This window comes from Populus alba, chromosome 12 (assembly GCF_005239225.2).
Source record: "Populus alba chromosome 12, ASM523922v2, whole genome shotgun sequence".
In the NCBI taxonomy this organism is placed as follows: domain Eukaryota; kingdom Viridiplantae; phylum Streptophyta; class Magnoliopsida; order Malpighiales; family Salicaceae; genus Populus; species Populus alba.
The window spans coordinates 3,346,673-3,368,971 of NC_133295.1; the positions used below are offsets into that span (position 1 = coordinate 3,346,673).

A 22,299-nucleotide genomic window follows, 5' to 3' on the forward strand; every position below is an offset into this window, starting at 1 on the left:
TTATGAGTGATCACACACAAGGTGAATTCTCCTGCTCTGGATTATGGATCACGGATCCGACCCATCATGTCACAGACAAGTGGCTGGAAGAATTGGAAAGGGACAATATGTTAGGTATCCTTGCATTGAAGTAGGTATGGTTTTGTTAGTACAAGATGCGTTGGACCAAGGAAATGCTATTCAACGTGACTCCAAATTTTATTGAGTGCACATAGTACTATGAATTTCACTGAATAATCATCGCTCTCAAGTCTCATGAGCTCCCCTAGCTATAAAGGGTCACCTTCATAGCTCATGTATGGTGTACAAGAAAGAAAGGGCATGGAATCAATTACTTTTAGGGCAGGAGGGAGAGTGAAGGAGGAGCAAGAGGGGTGTGGAGGGTTTCAGATGCCCTTGCACTACCCTAGGTACTCAAGATCGGAGTATGAGACAATGCCTGAGGGGCAACTCGATCGCTTACTCACAGAATATGGACTTCCGATGGTCGGAAATGTTGAGCAGAAAAGGAAGTTTGCCATGGGAGCTTTTCTTTGGCCTCGCTAGAGATCATACATGACAAGCAACAAATCCAGATTTGTATGTTTAATATGTATCTCAAGTCTCTGTCTTAATAGTGCAAGGTTTAGCACTGCTGAAATGTTGTTTTTTAGGTCTGTAAAACATGGGTTTGGATGGCTCTGGTGCCATACCATGTTGATGATAAGATAAGTAGCCTTTTATGTGTTGTCCAGCTAAATTAGTACTTTGTTGAGAAGATTATTTTTGTTGTTGTTATTATTATTATTATTATTATTATCATAAATCTCTCTGCTCAAAATCATTGCTGCATCTGATATTCTGAATTTCAACGTCGTTTAGAATTAGGTTAGATTCTGGGGAGGAAGGAGATCAGGAGAATTCTAATTTGGGACCTTCTACGCTCACGTGGCTGCCATTAAGTTATTCTTGGGCACCACTCTTAAGGGTTGGAATGTTCAATCTTAACAAAATCAGCTCCTCCCAACGTGGGGCGAGATTTAGTGTGTTTAACATTTGATAAGTTTTATGAAGTAGGTTTAATAAAAATTATAAATTATAATATTTATGCACTTAAAGTTTTAAAAGAGAATTTGAAGTAAAATTATGATTTAAGTTAATTAAATAAACACTTTCAAATCTAAAATTTAAATAAAATGCAAGATGTACTACACCACACCACATTTATATAACGTAACAGTGTGTTTATTTTCAAGAGTACTTTTATGACTGTGATTTGAAAAAAAAATAAGTTTTAAAAAAGTATGATTAGATATAATTAATTGAATTTAGATATGTGTTTGGTAAAAATTATGGTTCAGATTTATATGCAGTAAAAAACATGTATAAAATATTTAGTAGTTTTGTGGTTGCGGTTGTTTTTCAAAGTGTTTTTTACTTGAAAATACATTAAAATAATTATTTTATTTATTTTTTAAAAATTATTTTTGTTATTAGCGCATCAAAAATGATCTGAAAATAAAAAAAATAATTTGAAGTAAAAAAAGTAATTTTTTTTAAAAGTACTTTTGAAATGCAAAAAAAAACATAGTTTTACGATACTCAAATATAAAAGCATGTAAAAACTACATTAATTTTTTAGTGGGGCTCCACAATAAAATATACAACTTATTATGTTATTGTGTTTTTTTACACTGCAAATACAAAAGCTGGGAGGAAAGAAAGTCAACCTAATTTTAACCACAGACAGCATCTCAAATAAATCTTAATTAGTTAGTAACATTAATGTCACTCATCATCATACCTTTTATGCTAAAAATTGACGCTAAAATATAATCTCTCAAGAAGTAGTTGGTACAAAAAAATAGGATTGAAGATTCCAAATGCATCAACAACAGAAGGGCATACAGCCTGTTTGACCTTTTCTTTTATTTCTTTAATGAAACTCAACAGTTTGGAATTACAAGGAATTTCTATAAAGAAAATGGCATCGAAAATTGGAGGCCATTGGGCATGTTGGATCCTATAAAAATGGGGACAAACCCTCTATTCGTGTTCTAAATATAAACACCATTCCCACATCCCTCTACATTCAGCACCATTTTTTGCATATTGGTTCTGATTTTTCCAATATTCTCTGTCTCTCCTCTCTCTCTCTCTCTCAATCTTTTTTATTTTTTGAGAGAGGTTTTTTCTGGTAGCAACAAAGAAGGAAGAGATAGAGGAAAATGGCTGTTTCAAACATTTCATTTGGAGTTTTTGCTGCCATTGTTGCCATTATTTTTGCCATCTCTATGCCTTTGGCTCATGGCCAATCTTCAGCTCCTGCTCCATCACCCACAAGCGATGGTGAGTCTCTCCCTTCTCCTTGCCAATATCTTAATTTCTTTGAAATTTAAATTAATGACCAAAATATTAAATTTTTTTAGAACTTGATCCCCCCCCCGGCCCCTCCTGCTCAATTTAAAAACCATTAATGGCCATCCAGATTTATTTCCTTTTAATATGGGATTTTTGTTGTCCCTTAACAAGTTCATTCGCATCTCAGTTCTGAATTTGATTAATCAAATCATTTGTTTCAATTTTCTTGGTGTTAATTATGTTAGAAATTTTTTTTTTCAAGATCATAACTATTTTAATTTCTACCTTGTTTTCTGTTTGTTCTTTAAAAGAGTATATACCTTTGATTAAGATTATTGAATATCTAGAAATTAAATAAAAAAAACTCACCCTTTTTTGCTCTCTTTTATTGTGTTTGCAGGCGCTGCAATAGACCAAGGAGTAGCCTGTATTCTAATGCTTGTGGCGTTGGTGCTCACTTACCTTATTCATTGATGATTCATCAACCTAAGGCACATACATTATTTTGGATGAAACGTCAAATCAATCTCCTTTTTCTTTTTTTTTTTCTATGTGGGACAGCATTGATATATTCTCTTCTAAGAAAAATGTTTGGTGTGTTCTAATTATTTCCATATGTAATTTGATGAGACTTGAAGGAATATATGGCTGTCGGCCTTCCAGAAAAAAAATGGATCGTTTTGATTTTCTAATATCAAAAATAAATTTTAAAAATTAAAAAAAAATATTATTTCATTATATTTAAAAAAAAAAAAACATTTTAAAAACCTATCATTATCCCAATACCAAATAAACTTATACACTATTAATATTACAACAATTTTTCTACAACCTGGAGGACAGTTTCAATTCTAAATTAATTTTCATTGCTAAAAATGAAAAAAAATACGAATAAAAGTTGAGAACAAAATTTATATTTCATATTTCCTGGTTTCTCAATAATTTGTGATGAATTCTAAATGAAATATAAAGACATGATGGGCTGTGTTTGGTTTACCAACATCAGTATTCTAACATGCTATAGGTTAAAGATTGACAATAATAATTCGCTCTTTGCCTTAGCATGTGAAGATGGATACTTCTCGATTTTATGTAAATTTTGGCAATGACCAGCCACCGTTAATGAAGCTAAATAAGAATCCATTTAGAAGAATCCAATTAGCAATTAGGCGAGTGCCAAACTCCAGCAAAAGCCACTTCATAGTTCATAAGCCATAATCATTTGTGATCGATTTATGAACTTTCTTTCAAATCCCTGAGTTCTTCCCGTTCACACTTCATAATTCTCAACGATTGTACATTTAGTGATCTAACTCGAGATGTAAGAAACAGATGGAAGAAGTTTGGAAGAGAGTTTGTAAACTGAGGTCAACTCAGAAAAAAATTTTGCTGGGAGAAAATTTCCCTAAGTATCAAAATTTCTCCTTCTTTGAAGCAGTAGATGCTATGGACAAAATTGGATGATCAAAAGAAAGATTCAATAATACTCTTCCAGGCCTAGAGAAAAGCACCTAAAACATGATTAAACTGCATTTCTTCTCTGCTTGTATATTATTCACATAAGCTACTACTGGCTGTTTTTCCAATGTCAAGTGTTGCTCCCATGCCGTCACCAAACATTGCTTCCGCAAGAACCAAAAAACTTGTGAGGACACCAATCCCCATTTATTCTGAAGTCGCATATCGGTGATGTAGAGCATACTTCACAACTTCATAAAATGAAACTACAATCCCAACAGATGGCCCGGCACGACCAACACGAGGACCGACACCGGTGAACAGTGCCCTTATTCCTCCATCCCTGTTCCAATGAAATCAATATTCATTAACATATTGTGAAGTTCATTAGATCCGTCATGGCAATGCAATCAAGTGGTTTGCATGCCACCAGGTACCAGCCTACAAAGAGAACCTAACAACGGTTTGGCATTGATTAATGAAGAGGATGGGTTTTAATCAAAAACTAAATTCATGAAATTAGAAAGATACCTCCAAACTTCCATCAATGTTTGCCGGGTAGTCATCCTCAATGCTCTGACAGGATCCTTCTAAAAATTAAAAGATATCAAATTCATTAGATATCACTGGTCAAGATAGCAGTGCATGAATTCAATTCTCAAAGCCACAATCTGGAACCTATTTCATTTGGTTCCTCTTGTTCTCGTTTGGCTTTCATGAAACAAAATAATAATTTAATTGCAGTATTTACTTTTAGTTGTTTCTCAAATAATGACCCTCTACCGAAAGGTTAACTCAAAAGGGGCAGGCTAAAGGCTAGGCAAGAGGGTTAGAGCGGAGGGTTAGAGGCTTCCTCCAGTTTCTCACTCCAGCACCTGGGATTGCAGGGCATACTCAGCAGCAGGTTGGAATGAATTATTGACTATAGAACAGAACACAGGGTTGGCTGGTTTGCTTATGCTTATTCCGCTTTCTCTAGCTGGTATAAAACCTTCCCATACTGATAACCAAATGGATTCAGCTCTAGGAACTTCAGAACCAGCATTCCATAGCCCTAAATTACAATATGTATGGAACACCCTAACACATATGAATGGAGGCTAAAATCTGCCTAAAATTGCGTTCAGAAGGGCAGGGAGAAGAAATAACCTAACCTCTATCTGCCTGCGGGTTTTTGCAACATCTAGAGGGCATGTAGCAGCAGCAGCAAGACTTCCTGCGACAAAAGAAGCAGAAAAGTTTGCTCCAAAGACACTCAAACCATTGGATTCCTCACCAACCAAACCTTGGAGCCTTCTCCTGATCTATATCAACAGAAAAAAGAATTTGCCGTTTCTCAGCAAAAGATGCAGCATATAGACTATAACTACATCTGAAATCCATTAGCCCAAAAAAGAAAATTCCCAATAAGATGACGCACTTACTGGCTCAAGGGTTGACCAACAAATTGCTGAGTACGGAACATCACGAGCAAGTTGTGCTCCCATGCCTGTCCACAAGAAGCGGTAGCCTCTTGCTGTTGCAAGAAACCATGTTAATTATAGCAATAAGTAGTTCCAAAACAAGTTGATTCTGCATTATATATTTACTGGGACATGTTTTGACTTTTGATCTCCAACCCTTCATTTTCATCCTTTTTTTCTTTTCTGACACGATCCTACATTGTCCTTTCAGTATTCAAGACTTTTTCATAGGTCTCTTGTAAGTGGTATGGATTTTGTATGAATTTTAATGAACCAATGCCAGCCAGCAGCAAAAGACTTTTTTTTCTCTCCCGAGCATGGATACTGATTGCCAGTAAACTTTATTCCTCACCAATCATTACTAGTAACAAAGCTGAGTTTGAGGCCACAGTTATTCAAAGTAGGTGATATTTCAGATGAGTGGTGAAACAGGATACACACCTCTTATAGTTTTATTACACTACCTTCAATTTCCAATCCAAGGAAGATCTAAAAGTATGCAACCATAAGAGAATCCTTACTGTTTTGAACATTGTTTGTACTTCTGACATGGGAGAGGACCTCGAGTAGTGTTTTCCAAACTCCGGGAGGTTTACCAGTTTGATTTGCCTTAAATGCCTATGGTTGTTGCAACAAAAAAGTTAAATAATAAGCTCCCATGAAAAAGAAAACAACCATCCAGGATCAAGTATTAAAGCAAACACAATTTCATAGTATAGAGTTAGTTTCTTAAACAATGTCTGGGGTGACAAAACATAGACTAAATCATTGAAATTGTGGAATTCCTGGTTCAACATTTTCCGTCACAAAATAGATTGATGCATCAAGGAACACTTCAAATAACATCACTTGAAATTATGTTTAGTCGTACATCCTTATGGAATCTGGGAAAACAGTAAGTGCCCAATTGCTGTCCACATAATGAATTGGGAACAAAGAACTGTGCACCAAATTGTAATTCATATAAAAGAACAAACATTCCAAAAACAATTTAAGAAAAAAAAAGAGAGAAGGCACAGAAACACAAATATAAAGCCACAAAGAAATAATCTCAAATTCTATGCTTCCAACTTATGGCACCAATCCAGATTACAATGGGTGACAAAGAGATCAAACAACATTTTAGAATACCCAAAAAAAAAAATACAAAATGCCGACAAGGGTAAATCATCATCTACTTAAACAGGTGACATCAATAGTTCCATTTCTAGCGTCACATTGAAACTAATTAACTATTAGTTGTAGCTTAGGGAGCTTGGAATCTGCGTACTTATAGCATCCCTCCATAACAGTACTGGAGGTGTGTAAAAGATGGATGAATATGAACCTGATAGAGGGATTCATTCCAAATATAAAACTGACAGTATAAATATAAGAAATCATTTTTTCTACCTGCATGCGGGTTCTAGCAAGTTCAATAGGGTAGCAAGTTGCACAAGCTAACGAACGTGCCAATGAGCCTGCTACCAAAGGCACATAAGGTGTGGCACCAGGAATATTTTGGGCAGTTAGATCCTCCAGCCAATTACGAAATAAATCATAGCATGGTAGGTAGATCCCAACCTGCATTCAGAATTATGAATAAATATTATTGAAAGCTCACATAATATAAAATATTTTAACATCACATTAGCGCCACCTCTCAACTGAAATAATCTCAGTGATTGAGGGACTTACTGTTGGCACAGCCAGGGCCAGACCAGCATTTGTACCTCTCCACAGCCTCGCAAATCCTTCCTGAAAATTCATCCTCCAATTACACATCTGGTAGTGGTTCAAGCCATAGAAAACTAAAACAACGAAGTCATTATGGATATAAACCACAGAGTTGCATATGCATATCACAATCATTTCACAATAATAAAGGATAATATGCATGCCTGCAACTGCTTCACCAAACACGATGTCAAACTTGTATTAATTGTATCTGAGATGCAAATTTTTCCACTGCAAAATACACATACAAGGATTTCAATGTACCATCTTCAAGTTTTTTTTATTATTATTATTCTTTCACCCATATATACCACTAAATAATTCTATTTAATAAAATACTAAGAAACCACCAACCTGTCGAATGATTTTGTAGAAAACATCCAGAGTTCCCTTATACTGAAAACAATCTGGAGGACAAATCAACACTGTTCCATGAACCCCAGCACGTGTACATGATGGCGAACACCTAAGATCAGCAAACATCTGAGCCAACACCCCCAATCAATCGCAGACTGTGCCAAAAATAATAGTTATACAATTTATAAATACCGAAAAAAAGTCCATACATACCATGGTTGGCCCAAAATATGCCATTCGACTTATAATGTTACTTAGTGGGTGTGAGTACGCAACTCCAGCTGCCTGTGCTTGCAACCTTGTCTGCAAATCAAAGAACATGAATCAACTCTGCAATCACCATGCGTTTCAATTTTTGAACTACTAAAACTAACATCAAATGTAAAAAAATCATATCCCTTCAGAAAAAATGGAAACACCACTTAAGAAACACCAATGAATCTTATAAAAAAAAACCAGTAGAATTTACCAAAAAATGCCAAAATAATTCCTCATTTAAAAACATAAATATCCAAAAAAAAAAAAACGAAGCCCATGAAACAAAATAAAAAAATAAACATAAATCACTGAAAAATTAATTACCTTGACAACATCAAGAGGGTTAACAATAATAGCAGACAGAAAAGCAGCACCAGCAGCAGACAATACTCTTTCTCCGATCCCTAAATTCCAATCTGTTGTTGTTGTTGCAGCTGCTGCTGCTCCATTCGATTGTCGTTGCGCTTGTGCATCACAGAAGCCTCTCTCAACCAACCCACCGTGGTCATGACTGCCATGAAGAACCACCATCGATGATAAATCATGCCCCTTGCTATCATTGTTTATTTCCCATTGATTTCGTGTTATCTCTGACCCCATCATCTCAAAAAAGAAGAAAAAAATGTAGATTAAAGAGATGTTTGGAGCATAAAAAATAATGGGCTTTCGGAGTTATTTAAGGAAAGGGTGTACTTTTTCGGGATTTTTGTGTTCTTCCTGATTCCTTGGAGAGCAGGAAAACGAAGAGAGGGAGAGCGTTCTGTTTAATAGATTACAGAGCGTGTCTTTGCAGGCCACGTTTGGTTGACGGTTTTTTCTGAAAGTGAAAGTGATAGTGTGTGTTTAGGGTTTGTTTGGCTTTGGTTATTAGACTTATTTTTGGCTGTGTGGTTGATATAATATTAGTTTTTTTTTATTTTTAATTTCTAAGGAAGATTTATTATTATCAAATATAATATTTTAAATGTATGATTTTGACTGGATTAAAAAACTTATTCCAAAGCTAATGAGTTCACCTTGTATTAATATCATTTCTTTCCTCCTAATTTAATATTATAATTATATGTGCTTATATTATTATCATATCTTATTTTAATCATAATTTTATATAAAAAAATTAATGTGAAAAAAAAATAATTTTTGGCAAATTAAATATTTATTTTTTAATTAAAAAAATGATTTTATTGACAATAATTTGACAAAAATACATTTTCAAATCAATATATTAGCAAGGGAAAATAACCCTTAACATCTTTTAGTTTGATACATTTTATAATTATTTGCTACAGTTTAGAAAACTACCATTTACATCGTGAACTTTATACATGTGTTAACATTTAACATCATTATAAAAAAAAAATTAACAAAAAAATACATGATTATTTACAAGATTGCTACTTTTTTTATTTAAAAAAAAAAAAAAAAAACATAGCCTAACTACCATTTCACACATCTTCTTCCTCTAAACATCATACCTAGCCACCACCTTTCCTTCCCTTTAATCCGCCACCGGCCACTATCTCCAACCATAAAACTATAATCTCACCAAGCTCGCAATACAGCCAACTCCATGGCCACCACTTTTATAACCTCTATCCTCGCCCATAACCTTGATAATTTCCATTTCAACCCTAGGATCCATCTACAATCATCTCTCTCACATATAAAATTTATTTAAAAATATGACTATGTTTGTCTTTTAAAATATTTTTTATTTTAAAAAATATTAAAATAATATATTTTTTATTTTTAAAAATTATTTTTGATAATAGTACATTAAAATTATCTGAAAATATAAAAAAATATTAATTTAAAATAAAAAAAATTTAAAAATTTTAAATGTTTTTAAAAATATTTTTAAAATACAAAAACAAATACAATCTTTACTATAATCACGAGTGTATTTATTCAAGAGGCGTCTCGCGACGCACGCACCTCACCAAAAAAATACTCTAAAACCTAAGACCATCATTGCCAATCCACGTAGCTCAACCAAAAAGTCTCTCTAACCGCGCTATTAACAGACCAGGCCAAACTAGTCTACCCAGGCTCGAACTAAATACAACAAACTAAACTCATTACAACCACCAACTTGCACAACCTTCAACCCAACAATTTCTTAACTACGATCTAGTTGGATTCTAATTAAAATCAGCTCTAAAACTGTATTTATTTTTCCAGTGTATTTGATAATGTTGTAATAAGTTATTTTTAAAATATTTTTTTATGTGAAAATATATATAAATATTTTTTTTTATTTTAAAAAAATTATTTTTAACATCAACATATTAAAACAATTTAAAAATAAAATAAAATAATTTTAAACAAAATAAAAATCAAATTCTAAAAAAACACATGCCATCCATATTCCCAATCAATATCTGATACTAGCTAAAATCAATTTAAAAATCTAGAAGAAGAGAACATTGAAAAAAATAGGTTTTTTTTATAAACAAATGTGGGTCCCTTTGCTAGCTTATACTAGAAAAATCGAGCCTTGGCAATCACATATGATATAATTAAGATAATTATTTTTGTTAGTCAATTACTTTTATTGACAAAATTATAAAGTTTATAACATGAAATCTATGTTTGTTAATCATAATTAACTTAATTAACATTTTTAAGGGACGTAGCGTGGTGGTAAAGAGTTTGAGATCTGCACAGCAGGTCTCGAGTTCGAGTCAGGGTGTGCACCTCTTGTAAGAGCCTAGGACAGTTGGGGTTTTATTCACTTACCTGGGCTCATAAAGTACGTTTCCCGAAAAGTTGGGTTTCTCCAATCTAAAATAAAATAATATATATATATAACTTAATTACTTACCAGCAATGCCTCATGCATGCTTGCTAGCATCTCCACATCTATGAATGTAACTTCACCCCACTTGTGAAACATAAGAGATTAATAAAATATAATAATCAACTATCAATTATTCTTAAAACAATTCAAAATCCGAAGAATTTTCCAAGACAAGGTTGTAAAAACAACAAATAAAAATGGTGAAGTAAACCTCTAGGACCTGCAATGAAAAAAATTATAAATATCAAGTGCTCGTTTAGAAACACGAGTGATATTATATATAAAAAAAATTAAAAAAATTAAAATAATATTTTTAATTTAAAAGTATAAAGTGTAATCATAGCTGCATCTTCCAGCATAGCTGAGTAATCCTTAATCATACCTAACATCGTGATATAGGTTGGCATCATAATCTATTATACTGAAATAATAATATAAAATATAAACTACAAAAACAATATACAAGCTGGGTTGGACGAAGCGTTGCCATGTACAAATTATCTCATCGAATCGAGTAAAGTATTTTTTAATGTTTAAAAAAAAATTAAAAAAGAATTATTTATTTTTATTTTAATATTAATATTTTTTGATGTTTTTAAATCATTTTGATGTGCTGATTTTAAAAATAATTTTTTAAAAATAAAAAAATATATTATTTTAATATATTTTTTAGATAAAATTTTTTTTTGAAAAGTAACCATAATCAAACTTTTAAATATGTTTTAAATCCATCAAAATCAAAATAGATTGATTAATATTTTGTTAATGTATAAAATTATTTAAACACGCGTTATGTTTACTGCACAGCCTGTGTGATCACATTACATTATATAGAAGATTGTAAGTCTCCTCCTATAATAATTAATAAGATAAAAACTGAACTGAAAGGTTTTTTATTTAATTTTTTAATATTTAATTAGAAAATAAAAAATGGTTTGATTTTGATTTTAAATTTTAGAAACTTACAAAACCCAATTAAATTGAACGAAACCAATTATAAAAAATTCATTATAAACTAAAGATACTTTTATAAAACAAAGGCAATGTAAATCAAAAGCAGTAAAAGATTAGCTCAATAAGGTTCATTAATTCAAATTGAACTTAAATATAAAAGCAAATTAAAATTAAACCGATAAGTTTTCTTCTTTCATTCATTTTATTTTAATTCAAAATAAAAAAAATCAATTCAATTCAATTCAATTTTCCAATATAAAATTTTAAATAAATACTTACCACTATATAAGAGGTATTAATTAAATTGGTGTTTAAGAGTACAATAATTTCTATTTTTGAGTATATTTTATTTTTTAAAAAATTAAATTAATTTTTTTATTATTTCTGATGTTGTAATGTTAGAAATAAAGAAATATTTTAATATATATATTTTTTAAAAAAACGTTATTCAATATTACAGTGAAATATACATTTAAAAATATTTTCATTTAAAAATTTATTCTTTTTCAATAAAGCACTTGCTCAAAGAGGCATGGGTCAAAATTGATTAAACAAAGAAATGGGTCCTATCTAAACCCCAACCAACCCAAAAATCATTTCCCCCCTACAAAATTTAAGTGCACCAAAAATTGGAGCGCAAGTAAAAAAACTCTTTCCCTCTCGATTACCTGCTTCCCTTTTTCTTCACTTCTTCTCTCTAATGAAATGAAATGGGACATGGAGCTCGAAGAAATAGAAGCTGTCCTAGAAAAAATATGGGACTTACACGACAAATTGAGCGACGCTATTCACTCAATTTCACGCTCTCACTTCCTCCACTCAATCAAATCCCTCAAAACCACCACCACCACCAACAAGAAGCTCCACAACGAAAGCGATGTCGGATTTGAAGACAACAACAGCAACAGCAACAATCGGGCTTCTGGGTTCGTTTTTTTTAAGGATTTTCGAGTTGATGGGAACGACTTTTCGGCCATTCAAGAGGCTAAGAGTCTTAACTCTATTCGGACTGCTCTCGAGAATCTTGAAGATCAGTTGGAGTTCTTTCATGTGAGTTTAGTTTTTGGTCTATGGGATTTGTTTGTTTTGTTTTTTGGATTGGTGGGTTTTGTTTGGTTTCGAGTAATTTGTGGGAAATGAAGGGAATCTGTGAAGTTTCTGTTTGGGGGTTTTCTTTTGGTGGGTTTCTTTTGGGCATGGTATGATTGGTTGGTGAAATTATTGGTGGAGGAAGAGAAATTTGGATCCAGGGTTTCTATTTATTGATTATTTGGTAATTGATTTTATGAGAATTCATGAAATTATTGTTATTAATTTCAGATTTGATCATTTTGCTTGTTTGATAAATTTGGTTGCGACTCTATTTTGATATTTGTTTTCCTGTTAATTTAGCCTGCATTGGTTGTTATGAGAACCAGACTACCTTAATCAAATTTAGGCAAAAGAGTGCTCTTTATTTTATAATTGTAATTAGATGGTTGTAAGGCTAGTGGATTGCTGACATGCTTTGATATTGTGGGGTGTTTAATGAGTTGAACTTATGTGAAAGGACTGGAGAAAGCCAGACACATCTGATAATTATTGTGTTGGTTCCTTCTAGACTCAGTAAGACTAGAAGTAGTGTACAACTTGTTTGGATACAACTGTTTTACAGTTAAGATTGCTTTGAGATAGTGTGGAGGAGAGGACCCTTTTGTCCTTGATGGTATGCTAAATAGTTAGAACGGGACACGGCTCTGTGTTTTCTGGTTGCAATGAAGGAGTAGGTTCCCTTTTGTCGATGGTGCATCGATTGTCCTGCAAAAGTGAATCTAGTTTTTAGGGTCTGAGTGGGTCAAGGTGCTGTCAGAAGAATATAGCGGACCCTATTGAGGTACTGGAGAAGATGTGAGTGTTAAGGACTGAGTTGAAGTGGTAACTCCTGGAAGATCTGAATGGAAAAAAGGACTTTTTTTTAGCAGTACCTGGTCAAATAAAGCCTTCTGTAATCATTTCAGATCACAAATGGTCAGTTATTCAGGGGAGTGGGGGGACTAAACATATCTGACTGATTGTAATTAGATAGATAAGCTCTGCTGATGTTGGGGATAGCATAGCATCAATTGGTAGTCTCAAAGAGAATTGAGTGAGTCAGAACTGGTAATCACGCAAGATTGATTGCAGTAAACAGAAGTCATCTGGGCCTACAATGAGAAGAATGTTTGGGATAGTGCTTGGTTGAGTAGTTCTAGGTGCCAATAGTGATGCTCTCTCAAGTATATTGGTTGTTGTTTCTTATGCTTCAATTTATGTTGGTAGAACTCTTTGCTGCACTTTTCATATTTATGCATCATTGGATATTAATGTCATTTCTTCTGTTATGCAGACAGTACAAATACATCAGCGGGCTGAGATAGATGCTGCAATTGCTCGATTAGAACAAAGCAGGATTATTCTGGCTATGAGATTGGCTGAACACCATGGTAAGAAGTACAAAGTAATTGAAGAAGCTCTGGCATTTGTTGGGGATGTACATGATGCAAGTCACTTTGTGTCCCCTGAAAACCTTTATGGTTCTCCTACAAGCCCATCAGGCGAGAACCTGATTAGGCGTGAAGGGAAGAAGCCTAGCACAGTGATCAAAGTTCTCCTTTCGAGTTTTGAATTTGCAAAGAAATCCATCAAATTGGATCATGTCGGTGGCTTATTGGGCAATGCTGCTTTATTCACAGTTAGCATGATTGCGATGCTCCATCTGCATCAGGTAGCCCACAAGCACCATCCATATAAACAAGAAGATCTTTACAGCAATAGGAATGGGAAGAAAGCTTTTGGGCTGGAAGGATCTTCATCCAATGGTAGTCTGGACCACTTAGATGTGATGTTAGCCAAGGGTTGAAGTAAAAGCCTGAAATTTTTCTTGAAGTTAGTTAAATGGTGGAAGCTATGTTGTTATTATGGTTGAAGAAGCTTTGTTGTTTTTGCGGATTTCTTCCCACGAATATCTGGAGATGTTGAGAAAGGTGCTAGCATGATCCAGTGTCAATTTTTATTGCTGTTGAGATTTGGAATTGTTGTTGAGCTGCAGATCCTTTTTGAGTAGAAGGTTTTTTCTTGGGTGCTGATAGTACTGGTAGTTTACTTGTTGAAATGCCATTTGTTTTGATTGTGTATATCCCAATATCTAACCAAGTTTATCTTGCGTCTGATAAGTTTATCCTCTTCATGGCTTTTTTTTTTTTTTTTTTCCCTTCCTCAAAATGTTGTGCATCGGGATCTTTCAAATGCATTTTTTTTCCCCACCATGGGAATTGGTTTTCATATTTCAAGCGATAGATATTGATATATGTTTTCTCTTCAGCCAGTAACTCCGTGGACTTTGTTAAATTTAGTTTAAACTTGGATGGATAATATCAATAAATAAACAATAGTAATGTTGATCAAGGCTGGCCAGATAGCTCACAAGTTAATGAGGTGATTAATGCGGTATTTGGAATTGTGTTTTAAAGAAGTGTTATATTTTTAAATTTATTTAATGTGTTGTTATTAAAAATAATTTTAAAAATAAAAAATATATTAATTTAATGTATTTTTAAATAAAAAATATTTTAAAAAATAATTATTACTCTATTTTTAAACACTTTCTAAACGATTTAATATTCATTCTTAGGTTAAGTGTTTGTTTGATATTGTGTTTTTATTTATGTTTGTGTGTTTTAAAAATATTTTGTATTTTAAAAAATATAAATTAGTGATTTTTATAACTTTGATATGCTAATATATATAAAAAATTAATAAATATTTGTAATATATTTTTTAAATAAAAAATTACCAAACATACGCTTTTGGGTGGGGTGAAAAATTAAAAACTCCAAGTTTTAACAACTCTGTTGTCCGGATTGGAAACAAGGAGCTAAAAACCTGTGAAAATGTCCAAAGAACACATGTTAGATTCCATGTCGGCCACTTCAAATCTCGTCGTGTCCAACAAATGTTCTAGGTCTCTTCTCTTAAAAAGAGGTGGCCGTTCTTTTCCTCGACAGCCGTTCTCGTTCAACTCCAGTCCTCACTAAAAGCGAGCTCTCAGTCTTGCTAAATGGATAAAAAAGAAAGCAGACCTCCAAGCTTCCCGGATAAGAAAATCAATCCAAAATCTTTGTGGTTCCACTAAGGAGGGTTCGGAGTTTGTGGCGTAATGTATAGCGTGGATAAAAATTATAACTCTCAAATACTAGGGTTATAGCCTTTAAAACGTAGGGAAATAGATTTTTTTTTTTAAAAAAGGATGAACAAGAGTTTTGAATAAAAGTTTCGTTATGAAATTATTTAAGATAAGTGGATTCATAACAAATTGTTACTTAATATTTATTAATGCTAAAATGAAAAATATTATAAATAAAATAGTATGATAGATCATTGTTAATTTAAAACAAAATAAATAATACAGTTTATCTCATATATGATATTTTAAATATGACAATATCTTTTCGTTAACATAACTAGTCGTTTATAATAAGAATATTTGAAGATTATTTAGAATATCTATGATCATTATATTAAATGGCAACTCTAAAAACAAAACATTTCCCTATTAAAAGAACATTTCTTAAAAGGTCATCATAATTGAAAAAAATTATAAACTTAATATGAAGGATAAAATTGAAATCCATAAAAACTTTGATAAAGAATAAAAAAAAATATAAAGATCAAATTGAAAAATATTATGTATAAAAAAATTAGAATTGAAGGGTTAAATTGAAAATAAATAAAACTTTAATAAAGGAGAAATTGTTCAAAATAAAAAAATCAAAACCAAAAGGACTAAATTTAAAATACCAATAATTAACAAGGAGGACTACATTTTATTTTTTGATGTAGAAGAGAGAAATGAATTAAAGAAAGAAAAGTCCATTGGTAACAAATCAGCCATTATAAGCTCACACTAGTGGTGTTCAAAAAAACCGATTAACCGAGTAAACAGAGAAAACCGAAAAAAAATTAACCGCAAAAACTGAACCGGGATAAAAAACCGATTAAACCGATTTTAAAAAAACCATAAATTTTAACAGGTCCGGTTTGGTTTCGGTTTTAGTTATAAAACCGACAAACCGAACCGGACCAACCAAAAAATCATAATAAACCCGCAGGCAACCAAGAGTATAAATACTAAATGGTTTATTAACCTAACTTAACCCTACCTAACATAACCCCCCTCCCCTGCCTTTACAAACTCTCATTCCCTCATAAAAAGTCGCCGTCTGTGGCAAACCAACTCTGCACCTCAAAAATCATTCTTCTTTTCCCTTTAAAAAATCATTCTTCTTTTGCCTTTTAATTTTTCAATTACAGGTGGTGGGCTCTTGCATTTGGGTGGCAAGCTTTTGATATGGCTTATAAACCTTTCCTCAACAAAGCTGCTTCCGCCATGGACAAGTCTGTGATCCTGCTCAAGATTCCGATGGTGATGATGATTTTGTTGATCGCAAAGAGAAGGGCTCCCTCTCTGAATCTAATGCTTTTTTCTTTGATGAGAACCCACCAGTTGCTTGATGATGATGGCTATGATTTTTTAATACTAGTTATTTGGTTAAATTTATGTTTAAAAAAGGGATGGAGGTAGAAATCAGAGATATGTACTCAGTGTTGTTAGTTATAGTCTTATGGGGGTTTAGGTGCCAGGGATTTGAATGAGTTTTTGGTTGTTCTACCATGTTGAAGTTCTGAACCTGCTATTGAAATCAATCGACAACAAGATTTAGGGGTTTGCTTTTCTCTTTTTTATCTCTACAGTTTGTTAATTTACAAGTTGATTTAGGAGAGGTCTCCTTCATTGATGGAAATTGAAATGATTAGATTTTCTGGTTTTTTTGCTATAAAACCGAATTTAACCGAACCGAACCGGCTCGATTTGAGCCAAAATTCAGTTCGGTTCAGTTTGAATTTTCAAAAATTTAAGTTACTCGGTTCAGTTGGTTTTTATGGTTCAAACCGAACCGAACCGTGAACAGCCCTAGCTCACACATCTCATAAAAAAAAAAAAAGACATGATGAAGAATCAAATGAGATGGAGAAAGAATATTCTTTACTGATATGAGGTACTTTCTTGTTGATTCTTGTACAACACATGCCAATAATTCTTTTAGTTAAAATAATATTAATTAAATATGAAATGATATTATTATCTTTTGACCAAACTAACAATTAAAAAAAAAAACCAAGATAAAAAGATCCAAACACCCCTAATTCTATGGATTATTTTTTTCTTCAATGGCATATTTGTAATTTAATTGTATATAACAAAGGAAAAGACTTGCATACCCTTGCTCAATAATGTTAGTTTTTTTAGGGGACATTTTGATCATGTTATTATTCACTAAAATCTAGAAAAGATAAAAAACAAATCCCCAAACAAACTTATAATGACTAATGCATCCTATAAAAACAATAAAAATACTTTTGGTTCAAAGACAAACAACTTTTTTTTTTTGAAAAGGCTATAAACATCATCATTTTACTATTACAATAACTATTAAAATAAGTCTATAGCTAAAATAAATTCCGTTTCCACTTTAGTTTTATATACACACACATTACTTATTTATAATCACTCATGACATGATTTAGATTTTTCAAAACTAAATATATATATAAAAAATATTATTCTCTTAATTCGGTTATCATGAAAACTATATTTATAACCCTAATGAAAATCAATAATTCGATTATATTAATCATAATTAAATCATAATCATTTTTAACTAAAAAATCTTAACTATTCGGCTCAGCTTGAATGTTTACCCATCGATTTTGATTACCATTGTCATCCTAACAATGCACGATCCACAATATGAACACAAATCTTCTTCTCGTTTTGTTTTGGTGACTAATCTTACAACAAAGTGGATTCGTTGATGATTTTTGCAGTCGAACACCAACTACATGTCCACTTGTCACTACCATTAATTAATTAGAGATATTTGCATGTTAACAAGTAATGAGGGTGTCCATAGCCATAGCCCATAGGTATAAAGCCTGACAACTTATCAAGAAAAGCAAACAATAATTATCTTGGGATTCATAATCTAATAACTATACATAATCATGCCAACAAACAAGAAGAAGGGTACGGCTCTAAGTGGATTTGTTCTAACATCTATAGCTAGGTTCACCGAATGATTTGTGATTCAATAACTAAATATATAAATCTACGAGTGTCGCTTCCTTTAGACTCTGTTCTTGATAATGTTAACCGCCCCAAACTCCGTGTAGCTCCCACCAGGTGGAATGCAGAAAAAGAAGCAACCTCTCGAATATCAGCCACTTTCGAGCATGTGGTTTGGTGGAGCTGGTAGAGGGAGACGTGGTGACCTCAGACCCCATATAACATTTAATTAGTTAATGCTAGAGCAAGTACGGCAGGTGGTATCTCTTCTGTAAACAACCCTAATGCTAGCTTGGACAGGGAGCTCTTATGGCAATAACAGCTGGCCAACCATTACTATATTTGTATGTTGCTGCCATGCATATAAATACCCTATTCAGTCTTCTCGACTATTCACATACAAGACATTTGCAAGTGCTCAGGCCTCTCTTAAAAGCTTTCGATCCCTTTTATACTGTAGAAGTGCTATAACATCTCATTTCCCTCTAGCCAAAATGAAGGCAGGTCCCATGGAGCTCGGTGAGGGAAAGAGTTCAGCCCCCAAAGCCGCGGTGAACAGAGGGGTGGCTATACTTGACTTCATCTTGAGGATACTTGCATTCATTGGTACCCTAGGGAGTGCAATTTCCATGGCAACAACTAATGAAACACTTCCTTTCTTCACACAGTTTATTCGGTTCAGGGCCGAGTACGATGATCTTCCAACGTTCACGTAAGAATTCTGATATGCATTAGTTCTCCGCTGTTCATAAGAGTTTTTTTTTGGTTTATATTTACTGCATGGATTAATATTTTCAAACTGCCCTGTCAACAGGTTTTTTGTGGTTGCCAATGGCGTTGTAAGCGCCTATCTGCTTTTTTCTCTCCCATTTTCCGTCTTCAACATTGTGAGGAGCAAAGCACAAAACAGTAGAATTCTTTTGATCATCCTTGATACGGTATAACACTAAAGCTTAATTATAAGTTATCATGCAATTCCTGAAGATATATAAACTTATTTTCTAATGCACGAACAAAAAAGTTCTATAAAAGTATAGACAATCATGGGTGCTTTCAAATAGCCAAGCAAACAGTGGTGAACACATAAAATGTATTATTAACTTTACTATCTGAAAACAAAACATTCGCTTTGTCAAGGCACAAACTACACAAAGATTAAGCATCATGAGATTTCTAATGGAAATGAGGTTACCACCATGTAGGCAATGCTTGGTCTTTTGTCCGCCGGAGCTTCTGCAGCGGCAGCTATTGTGTACTTAGCACACCACGGGAATGCGAGGACAAATTGGCCTGCCATCTGCCAACAATTCAACTCCTTCTGCGAGCGTACCTCTGGCTCCTTGATTGGATCCTTCATTGGAGTAGTTGTGCTCATACTGCTAATCGCGTTGTCTGCAGTGGCTCTTTCTCGCCGTAAATAGATCACAAGTGCATAATATGATTGGTGCAATATTAATATCTGTCAGTTTATGTTTGCAAGAGTGCCTGTGTCGAAGAGTGTGCCTTATGTTTTCTTATTTCCAAGTTTTTCTATCTCAGCTTTGATATGTGATGTCTGGTGTTCCATTTTGTTTTTTTGTTTTTGTTTTTAATGTATTACTTTGCGATGTCAATGTTACAGTGACTACAACTCTTTATTACTTAGAGTGTGTTTGGTATTGTGGTAAATATTTTATAAAAAGTACTTTTAATTGAGGTTGGTATAAAAAAATAGATGTTTGATTAAAATTGTGGTTGAAATTGAGGTTGAATAAAAAGTAGTTTAATGTGTTTGGTTAAGAATGCTTTTGAAATTAAAATTATAAAATAATAATTTTAAAAATATATATATATATATATATTAATATTGATAGTTTTTAATTTAAATGTTGTAGATTTAACTATTGTTATTATTTTATGAAATAAATAATACTTTATATGAAATATTTTTTATTATTCTATTAAACCATCTACAATTACATTACGTACAAAATTCATCCGACAAGAACTATAATTTCTATAATTTTTTTAAGCATGTAATAAAATTAGATAAAATATTATTAGGAATAAAATTGATTTGATATTACAGTGCGAGTGAATTTAATTTACTCTACACTAGTTTTTTAGAAAAAACAAATATTGTTTACATTATAAGTAAATTTAATTTACTCTAAACTAGTTTTTTTTTTAAAAAAAAAAATTGTACAGAAAATAAACATATTGAAAAAAAAACAGCTCACCCGAACAGTGCAAGTAAATTGCACTGTTCACATGAACAGTGCAATCACTTGCACTATGCACGTAATTAGCTACTAATCAGTCTAGAGAGTTCCAACTACATGTTAAAACTTGTGAAAAAGACAGAATTTTATTGCTTCGCAAAAATCGTGTTCCACTGCATATAAGCGATGGGGCCATGTTTTTTGATTTCTTAAGAATTTATAACCAAATATTTAATAAGTATGTTTTTAAATAAACATAATCATTAACGCGTCGACAAACGGACTCTTAAAGTACTGTGTGTGTCTATAATTTATATGAATAATATACCAAGTGAATAAGAGCTGCCGAAGTGTAATTTACTCACACCAAACTCCAAGGCATTCGATTCCAATTGTATGCCACATAACCCAACACAAATCGTAATTTTACACTCTGTCAATTATCATGTGACTCTCATTTGGGATCATCAAAATCTTCTTCATCAAGAGTAGATACCATTTTGTTTTTACATTTGAAATTTTATCTGAATATATTTGTAAGTATATTTAATTTAAAAAATATAAATTAATATTTTTTTTGGATGATTTTAATGTATTGATATTAAAAAATTTAAATCTAAAATTAATATTTTAATGTATTTTTAAACAAAAAACACAATATCAAACATTAGGCTTAAAAATTAATTGATTTAGGTGATTTTGATTTGTCAATTATAAATCTAAGTATAATCAAGGTATGTGAATAACCTTAAAAGAATATTTGTGGATTGAAGAGATTGTGCTTAAGTCTAAGGAAAGGCTTGAGTCATATAGGGTGACTGACCTGAAAAAAACCGACAACGTTCTATAAAGGGGCATGCTAAATGTTTTTTTAGATTATCGAATTTATTTTTATTATTATTGAATTTATTTTTTGGGTACTTTTATTGCTTTTCCCTTTATTTTTGGATTTTCTAGCTACTTAGGTCAGTTTTTAGATTTTTAAGCAGTTGTAAATCACTTATGGGGATAGACTATTTAAAGAGAAAAAAAAAAATCAGAAATTCGTGATTTGGGAAGGTCGAATCCACAAGGCTTGAGAGAAAATTAGCGAACATATGAATTTTTGTGCCTATCAAAATGGATCCAAAATTCAGTAGGTTTTTTTAGAGATTAGAGGCATTACACTGTCATTAGTCAAAGTTTAAAAACAAATCATTTGAACAAATTAGACAAGATTTTAGAAGTAACAATTCAAGATTAGCTGATAGTTTATAACAATAAACAATAATGAATTATGAACTTGATTCATCCTCTATTTCAGTAACATCTCAAATTAAGAAAACATAAGATTTTCCTTTCACAACCCATAAGCCACCATATCTACCATGATACCTCTGATTTTCCTCTCACAACCCACAATCGTATACGAAAAGATAAACAACAGAGGTTAGCTCCTTGATTTTGTCAGGATGGTAGCTGATAAGCATATTGATGTTGTGTACCATATTCACCGTCAAACGAAAAACCCAGGAACCCAAAAACCAGTAGCCTCTCAATTACCCAGGGGACGAACAACAGCCTCTGGAATTCCAAAAAACCACCACCGGCCTCTTAGGCCACTGAAACAAC

General features: G+C 32.5%; 4 protein-coding genes across 7 annotated transcripts; 3 read left to right on the forward strand and 1 right to left on the reverse strand.

Moving 5' to 3' along the window:
• The first annotated feature begins 1,927 nt into the window (after positions 1–1,927).
• LOC118044261 (arabinogalactan protein 41-like) lies at positions 1,928–2,991 on the forward strand. Its single transcript, XM_035052488.2, has 2 exons — positions 1,928–2,328; positions 2,741–2,991. The coding sequence occupies exons 1-2, from the start codon at positions 2,208–2,210 to the stop codon at positions 2,812–2,814; spliced, it is 195 nt and encodes a 64-aa protein (XP_034908379.1). The 5' UTR covers positions 1,928–2,207; the 3' UTR covers positions 2,815–2,991.
• A 445-nt stretch (positions 2,992–3,436) lies between these two features.
• Positions 3,437–8,438, reverse strand: LOC118044264 (mitochondrial carrier protein MTM1). 4 transcript variants are annotated; one of them, XM_035052494.2, is made up of 10 exons: positions 7,548–7,592; positions 7,332–7,443; positions 7,142–7,208; positions 6,939–6,998; positions 6,654–6,824; positions 5,783–5,879; positions 5,223–5,314; positions 4,953–5,102; positions 4,330–4,388; positions 3,437–4,141 (listed from the first exon to the last, which is right to left on the reverse strand). In XM_035052494.2, exons 2-10 carry the CDS (start codon positions 7,355–7,357, stop codon positions 4,006–4,008), a joined length of 858 nt encoding a protein of 285 aa, XP_034908385.1. In that variant the 5' UTR covers positions 7,358–7,443; positions 7,548–7,592; the 3' UTR covers positions 3,437–4,005. The 4 variants fall into 4 exon arrangements, with proteins under 4 accessions (XP_034908385.1, XP_034908384.1, XP_034908383.1 ...); XM_035052493.2 differs by having other exon boundaries at positions 3,438–4,141; positions 7,332–7,460; positions 7,548–7,637; XM_035052492.2 differs by lacking the exon at positions 7,142–7,208 and adding an exon at positions 7,917–8,438 and having other exon boundaries at positions 3,439–4,141; positions 4,330–4,385; positions 7,332–7,460; positions 7,548–7,637.
• A 3,502-nt stretch (positions 8,439–11,940) lies between these two features.
• Positions 11,941–14,537, forward strand: LOC118044263 (plastid division protein PDV1). The gene is made up of 2 exons (XM_035052490.2): positions 11,941–12,396; positions 13,712–14,537. The coding sequence occupies exons 1-2, from the start codon at positions 12,052–12,054 to the stop codon at positions 14,222–14,224; spliced, it is 858 nt and encodes a 285-aa protein (XP_034908381.1). The 5' UTR covers positions 11,941–12,051; the 3' UTR covers positions 14,225–14,537.
• A 4,340-nt stretch (positions 14,538–18,877) lies between these two features.
• LOC118044262 (casparian strip membrane protein 6) lies at positions 18,878–20,101 on the forward strand. The gene is made up of 3 exons (XM_035052489.2): positions 18,878–19,199; positions 19,302–19,425; positions 19,690–20,101. Exons 1-3 carry the CDS (start codon positions 18,982–18,984, stop codon positions 19,906–19,908), a joined length of 561 nt encoding a protein of 186 aa, XP_034908380.1. The 5' UTR covers positions 18,878–18,981; the 3' UTR covers positions 19,909–20,101.
• The last annotated feature ends 2,198 nt before the right edge of the window (positions 20,102–22,299 follow it).

Excerpts from the sequence above, each read along its gene's own strand:
- LOC118044261 (XM_035052488.2), top strand. The coding sequence starts at position 2,208 with ATGGCTGTTTCAAACATTTCATTTGGAGTTTTTGCTGCCATTGTTGCC. Across the intron at positions 2,329-2,740 it reads TCCATCACCCACAAGCGATG|GCGCTGCAATAGACCAAGGA; the intron begins GTGAGTCTCTCC and ends TTGTGTTTGCAG.
- LOC118044262 (XM_035052489.2), top strand. The coding sequence starts at position 18,982 with ATGAAGGCAGGTCCCATGGAGCTCGGTGAGGGAAAGAGTTCAGCCCCC. Across the intron at positions 19,200-19,301 it reads GATGATCTTCCAACGTTCAC|GTTTTTTGTGGTTGCCAATG; the intron begins GTAAGAATTCTG and ends CCCTGTCAACAG. Across the intron at positions 19,426-19,689 it reads TTTTGATCATCCTTGATACG|GCAATGCTTGGTCTTTTGTC; the intron begins GTATAACACTAA and ends ACCACCATGTAG.
- LOC118044264 (XM_035052491.2), bottom strand. The coding sequence starts at position 8,195 with ATGATGGGGTCAGAGATAACACGAAATCAATGGGAAATAAACAATGAT. Across the intron at positions 7,461-7,547 it reads CATATTTTGGGCCAACCATG|ATGTTTGCTGATCTTAGGTG; the intron begins GTATGTATGGAC and ends GTGTTGGCTCAG. Across the intron at positions 4,389-4,952 it reads AAACCCGCAGGCAGATAGAG|AAGGATCCTGTCAGAGCATT; the intron begins GTTAGGTTATTT and ends TTTAATTTTTAG.
- LOC118044263 (XM_035052490.2), top strand. The coding sequence starts at position 12,052 with ATGAAATGGGACATGGAGCTCGAAGAAATAGAAGCTGTCCTAGAAAAA. Across the intron at positions 12,397-13,711 it reads ATCAGTTGGAGTTCTTTCAT|ACAGTACAAATACATCAGCG; the intron begins GTGAGTTTAGTT and ends TCTGTTATGCAG.